The sequence below is a fragment of the Anarrhichthys ocellatus genome, unplaced genomic scaffold, assembly GCF_004355925.1.
Source record: "Anarrhichthys ocellatus isolate YVR2014 unplaced genomic scaffold, GSC_Weel_1.0 scaffold1978, whole genome shotgun sequence".
Lineage (NCBI taxonomy): Eukaryota > Metazoa > Chordata > Actinopteri > Perciformes > Anarhichadidae > Anarrhichthys > Anarrhichthys ocellatus.
The window spans coordinates 1-7,017 of record NW_022281952.1 but is presented as its reverse complement, the minus strand read 5'-3'; the positions used below and the strand labels follow the sequence as shown (position 1 = coordinate 7,017).

The 7,017-nt window shown below is 42.3% G+C and overlaps 1 protein-coding gene and 1 non-coding gene across 4 annotated transcripts in view; both read left to right on the top strand.

The window, feature by feature from the left end:
- Positions 1 to 6,274, top strand: part of LOC116378022 (PHD finger protein 21A-like) — an 8,258-nt gene extending 1,984 nt beyond the window's left edge. For all 3 annotated transcript variants that reach the window (XM_031839821.1, XM_031839820.1, XM_031839819.1), the window contains one exon: positions 314 to 6,274. In XM_031839821.1, coding sequence (XP_031695681.1) covers positions 314 to 1,099 — 786 coding nt within the window. In that variant the 3' untranslated portion in view covers positions 1,100 to 6,274. The remainder of the gene's footprint in view (positions 1 to 313) is intronic.
- Positions 6,275 to 6,737: 463 nt separating this feature from the next.
- On the top strand, positions 6,738 to 6,809 carry trnam-cau (transfer RNA methionine (anticodon CAU)). The gene has a single exon. It is a non-coding gene; the product is annotated as a tRNA-Met (tRNA).
- The last annotated feature ends 208 nt before the right edge of the window (positions 6,810 to 7,017 follow it).

Below are 7,017 nucleotides of genomic sequence, written 5' to 3'. Positions count from 1 at the left end.
AAACAGTCAAACAGCTCTACATCTCTATAACAATAAGAAACAGTCAACAAAAGGACACGTTCCATTTAAATCTCCGGAATCTCTAAATTTGGATTCTTTACTCCTCTTCAATGAAAAGCTATCAAACTTCAGTTATTGCCACTATAAGAACAGCTGTTACAGAGGTGATTGGACTGATGGGACACACTGCTAGTAGAAATACAGATTGATCCTAAATTTAGAAGCACAGGACGTTGAGGAGATAGATTCTAATTTGTCGTTCTCTAACTAAGAACTGGTGTCAAATCTGACCCTGTTGTTCTTCTTTCTTCAGAAATGCATGGAGACCAAAAACACCATCCTGGCTCGTCAGAAAGACATGCATCTTTCCCTGGAGAAAGTCAAACACCTGATTCGCCTCATCCAAGCCTTCAATTTCAACCAAGCTCTGGCGGAGACAGAGGGTAAGGACGTCACTGCCAGAGTCCAGGACAGTGCTGAAGGTGCAGTCTGCTCTGAAGCCTCACCAGAAGCCAACTCTGTAGAGAAAGTGAAGGCTGGAAGCCCCTCAACCAGCAGCAACACCGATGGAAACGACAAACAAGAGGAGCACGGAGCCGCCACGAACAACCAGACGACGGGAGCAGCAGCAGGAGACACCGACAGCCAGGTTGTCCTAAAAGACAGCGCAGTCCTAACGGCAGAAAACAGCCCCGATGGAGGGGCAGGGGGTAAGGCAGGGCCTGGTGACGGGGCAGGGGGAGGCGGAGACACAGGGACTAGTGTCCAGGTGGAGGTTTTGGCCAAGCCTGAGACTGAGGCCACTCCGGTGGTTGACATTCCCGCTTCCTCAGTGGTTGCGACTGAGGCCACCACCAACGGTACGGCCGAGCCGGCCTGCCCCGACGTCAGCCCCGCAGGAGCCTGCTCCAACAACGCCACCGCCAACTCTGAGAACAAGATGACTGCCGTCAACCCTCCAGAGACAGCGGTGGAGAAGAAGCAGGAGGAGATCACTGACAGTGACAGCAGCAGCAGCAACAACAACAACAGCAAAACCTCAGAACCCTCCCAGCATTCTTTGCCAGCTCTTGTCAGCAATTTGGACAATAAAAAGTAATGCTCCTTCTCTTGAGTTGCGGGAATTCAAACATATATATATAAAAAAAAAAGACTTTTGCTTGCACCAGAAGGTGTCCTGAAGTTGCCAATCTGTATAAATGTTGTTTGTTTGCATTGTATTGTCAGACTGTGTCAATGGTAGATATACAGCCCAAGTCACATGACTCTGGGAAGACGTAGGCTGCCCCCCCTCCCCACAGAGCTGGGGTACAGGAAGGCTTACGCACCAGTGTCATCGTTGCCAATTAGTGATAGACGTCAGTGGTGGGAATGCTCAAAGGGAGATTTAGTTCATCATCACACCAGTGTGTGCCTGTTATAGTGGCCCCTGTGTTCTCTGGTGGGGTGGGAAGATGGGTTCACATGGGTTCGGAGAAAACGGAGAACATTGAACCAAACATCTGTCAGGGGTTACTGGTCTAAAAAGCAGTGTTGTGATAGAGTACGAGTACTGAAAAGAGAGCCTGTTCATCCCCTCGTCCCAATGGACTTAATGTGAACAACCTTTATATTCTGTAATCCTTCGTCCCTGCTCTCCCCTTCCTTTGAATAGCCCTAAACCAATAAGTCTTATCCATAACCCCTACCCCTAGACCTCCCTATTAACCAACATCTTTCACCATTTCCAGTCCATAAAAAACTTAAACCTTTCCCAACCAGTTCACCAACAATCCAATGTGACCTCCCTCTTTAATCCGTACACTTCAAACGAACTGGTTCATACCGGGTGACGCATGAACACGTCTAAACGCAAAATGCGATGAATTCAATTCAAATGGGATTATAGCACACATGTTGGTCCTCGGAGGAATTCATGGTGTTGCACGTGTTTGTACACACCAAACAAATAAAGAGAGATTTTGGATCGTTGGTTTCAGAAAGACAAAAATTGTTAGAATCAACAAATACAACCTTAGAAAATGTGTGTTACGGTAAAATGACGGTATGCTTCAAACACAAAGCATACCGAGGCTTTTAAATCGACTTCACTAACTAGAGGATGAGATGCGATGAATCCTGGTAAATGTGAAACCTGGACTTACCTTCCCCCAGTCCACCGACAACCGTAGCATCCCTTTTTAATGCCAACAACCTAACTCAACATCCTTAACCCAATGGACCAATGACCTACCAACCAACAATCCCAGTTCACCTTGCCTCCCCCTTCATTGAAACCAGTTCGTATAAAGTGCGTATCCACTCTTTTTAACCGACAAGTTACGCTGTCTTTAGTCAACAAAAAAGACAACCTTTCCCATTGATCAATAGTGACGAATCCCAAACTTACCTTGCTCCAGTCCACCGATGGTCCAACGTGACCTCGTTCTCAACGACTCAGTATGGTTAAAATATAATAGAGCCCCCAGGTTAATAAGCCAAACTCAAAGAGATGGAGATAACAGAGCACACTTTGGGGCAATCTCTCATCTAACACATTCATGGTGTTGCCCGGTTGTCAGTCTCACCACCTTGTTGAGTTAGTTTTTGAAAAGTTTTAACTAACTAACTTTCATATCAGTCTACGACTATAAACCACCTTCATTCGACCAAATGGCGTCAACCTTCCCCCGTGATTATAAGCCAAACGTACAGTCCCCAGTTCGTCAACGATCCAATCTGACCTTGAACCAACCCTCACCCAATAAGACACCAAATGTCCCAACAACCTCAGTTAACTCCCACCCCCCCATCTCTTCCCCACCTGTACCCCTGAGCTCAGGCAGAACAGATACCTGGAGGACGAGGTGGACCAGGCGCGGTAGTCTTAACAGATGTGTTCAGTAGTGTCGGTTAAGTGTAGTGATTGAGTTTTTTCATTCGTGAGTCAAGTGTGTCAACTGTGAGCACTAAATGTGAAATTGCAATATTGCAATGTCAACACACACACACACACACACACTATATCTGGGCTGTGTTTCTTTTGTATAGGAAAAGATATTCAGGTCTTCCTAGTCTTCAGAATAAGTGCTTTCTGTTCCTGAACCTGCTGTACTGGCATTACCAACACAGAAAGGAATCCTCTTTTTGAAGTGGTGGTCTTTGCATTATTGTACATTTCCGTTGAATCCTGAACTGCCAAAATGATGTTGTATCCAAATTCAGCGGGGACGAGTCCACTGTTACTGTATTGAAAGATCAAATCATTGGCGTTGTAAGATATAGATGCTACCATTTCAGAAATTGGAAGTCCCCAGATTTAAACAGGAGCTTATGAAAACAATAACATGAAAAGGAACTTTTTGTCCTTGAAAGTGGAGGGATTTGTTGTATGAACCTGCTCCTTCAGACGGATCTCAAAGGACAATACCACAAATCCTGACATTAAAGCACAAGCTTGCTGCATTACAAAGAAGTGCTGAAGAGCTTTTTGTATGTTAATATGGAATTAAACAGAGTATGCATCTCTTTGTTGTGATGTGACTTATCCCCACATTGCCAATATTTTTCTAGGAGGAGACCCAAACCTCTGACATTGAGGCTGGTTCATATTTTTTGGGGGAGGGGCTGTTGAACCCCTCACAGTTGGACTGGTTCATGGAGCACGTCTGGGCTGAGATGTGATGCTGGTACTCGTTGGCTTGGTGGCTGTCGGTCTTTGTCTGGTGAACTGATCATGACTTCTGGCTTCTCGTTGGGTTCGGGGCATTCAACAAACTGGTCTTTTCTTTAACGGTGCCTCCGGTTGCGCTTTTTCTTTTTTTACTTTTTGCAATATTGGAGGGAGTTTGCTTTAATCGTTGTCGTCCAAAAATGTATGCACCCGAGGAGCCTCTGAAGATGTAGAAGAAGATCTCAAAATACTTTTATCTGTTATGTGTTTTTAGCCATGCTAGCAGAGTCGCTCCACCACTTTAGACTGAAATATCTCTACAACTATTGGATAGGTTAGCATGTTAGCATGCTAACATTAGCTAATTGGAGGATCAACAAAGTTAATAGGATTTTGTAACAAACTGGTTGCCAACCAGGAGATGTTGTGATATTTCACAGGATAAATTAAAACAATATTTGTAGTAAATTACATTAAAGTTGTTGAATGTGGTAAACGTCAGCATGTTAGCATGACGTCATTGTGAGCGTGTTAGCATGCTGCTGTTAGCATCTATCTGAGCTGTTAGCATGGCTGTAGACTCTGGTCCTTTACGTGCTCATTAACCGTGAGGGTGAATACGTCGTTGGCTAACTTTTAAAGTAAACGCCGTCTCTTTTTTTCATATCATACGGACTCTGGAAACGAATCTGCATATCTTGACTCGAGACCCTAATTCTTTCTTGTCATCAGAAAAAGAGATTAAATCTGTAACATCTCCTGTTTGAGGCCACAGCGTCGTCTTCATGAATCCCATTCATTGTGTTTTGTTCTCGTCGTCTTCTTCTTCTTCTTCTTCCTCCTCTCTTTTCGTTGATCGAGCCCGACCTCGTGTTCCAGACCAGCTGGACCCCCCCCCCCCCTCTGTACAGTAGGTACCTCGAGTGCCTTTTCTTCAAACAGCAGATAATATTTTGTCTCTTGACTTGCACTGTGACTTGTAGAAACCTTACTAACCCCCCCCCCCCCGGTCCATCCAGACCCAACCGAGACCCCGTCCCCCCCGTCCCCCTTTCACCTCAGGCTGCCAGGTAGTCGATGCAAGTGGAAACTACATTTCATATTATGCCGTTTAGATCGACCGGATAGTGTTTCTGTTGTTGTTTATTATAGGAGTTGCCTTAAATGTGATTTTATTTAACTTTTCTTTTTCACGTGACGTTTAAAAAAATAAAAGAATCACTGGAGGTCAGAGGTCGTCAGTGAAATGGTCCAAAGAGGGATTGATGATGATGATGATGATGATGAGATCTTTGGTGTGACAACCAGTTGTTTTGTGATGCACTTTTGGTTTGACCAGTATTATTATAATTATAATTATAATTATAATTATTATTATTATTATTATTATTATTATTATAAATATCGGAATGTAAACATGGGGTTGTGTTAGTCCGGACTCAGTTCCCTCTGTGCTGTGGTTCTTCTTCTTCGTGTGTTTTTCGGAGGGTTACTACACTTTTGCTAAATCGTAATAAGTCATGTGAACAAACTCCCCCCCCCTCCGACGGGCCGACCTTTGACCCCCGTTAGCAACATCTGTCCACATCTGTGGGCCGCATTGCCTTCTTATGCAAATTTTTATACAACGGTTGTCAAACTTTTTTTTTTTTTTTTAAATATGCTTTTTGTTCTTTTATAGTTTGTATGTGAACATTCAGAAGTGGTCATCTTGTTGCTGACATCGTGTTTTTAGATTTGAACTAATGCACCATGCTGGGGGTGGGGGGTCCTCGGTCTCTATTTCGTCTAAAAGTGAATTTACCCAAAGAACACGTGCAGAACGTTTGTGTTTGGAAGCCTCGTGTGTCGTCATATCATTAAATACAAAAGTTCTACATCAGCATCGTGTTCGTTCGTCCAGCTGGAGGAAGAAGAAGAAGAAGAAGAGGAGGAGGAGGAGGAACGTGTGTTCAGTTTGTGTTTGACGAAGTCTTGTATGCATTTTAAACAAAAAACAACAATAACATGGTCGCGGCCCTTAAAAAAACGACTCCTCCGGTGTTTTTCTTCTTCTTTTAAAAAACGATGAGTCATGATTGTGGCCTTCTAGTATTCTGTCGGTTCATGACATCATCATGACATCACCATCCCATCTTGTCCGGATCCAACTGTTCACCTGAAGCTTCTTTACCTCATCCACAGATGATCCCATGGGGGGGGGGCAACAAAACAACAACAAACAACAAACAAGATAAATAAAAAAGAGAAGAAGTCTTTTTCTAATCTTCCATTTGGTGAGATGCATTGTAGCGATATGAATAAAAAGTTCACCTGGTGTGCTGAATACATGTGTAAATTGGTAATTACACAATCTGAATATTTGTATAATTGTTTGTATTTTTTCATAATGATTTTGAAAGGAATGTGTTTATTTTTTGACTTGTGTTCCAGATGTGTCTTCTGTTGGCCTGACATTGTGACTGGTGGGATTCTTACCTCTGTATTGAGCCTCTTCTGTGATGAATTCTTTGTATGCAGTGTTTAGGAAATACTGGCAACATGGGACGAGTTGATATTAGGAGCATTTGATCAATTTGTATTTATTTATTTTATCATTTTGTTAATAAATTGTGAAAAGCAGCGCATCTCCATTGTTTTATAGGTTTGAACAACTTTGACTCACAAGTATTCACTGATGAACATATGTGAATATTATTTAACATTTCTGGTAATAGATCCTCGTAAATATTCCTTAAAACCTTCTGACGTGATTAAATTTACAGCACATTAAACATTTTAGGTACAATAATACTTAATATATAAATAAATATAATAACAGTTAGGGAGCATTTTGCTGCTTTTTGACTACATTTTCCCAATTGCACTGCAGGACTTTTAGTTGATGAAATATTTTCATCGGATTTTTTTTTAATCCGATGAGGTTCTTCATTGGCTGTCCTCAAAGATAAACGAAGCTTTAATAAATGTACCGAGTCACAGAAAGAGGAAAGTGTTGGAGTCGAACCCGCTCGCTGCGGTGTTGATTCACCTCATCTTAAGAATGTTTAGAGAACACTTCCGGTCTATATAATCAACGACGAAAAGCAGAGTGGCGCAGCGGAAGCGTGCTGGGCCCATAACCCAGAGGTCGATGGATCGAAACCATCCTCTGCTAGTTTTGTTTTTTGTTTTAATGACTGACGAGTAAAAACGAAACAGTCTCATTTTATTCATCTTTACAGTAAACTACGAACAGTTTGTTCTTAATACAATAAAACGTACTTGTATACTATTGATAACATAAGACATTTATGAATGTAGAATGGCTTTTTGAAAGAAAATCAATACCAACTTTAATGACTTTGACTATGACTATATTTTAT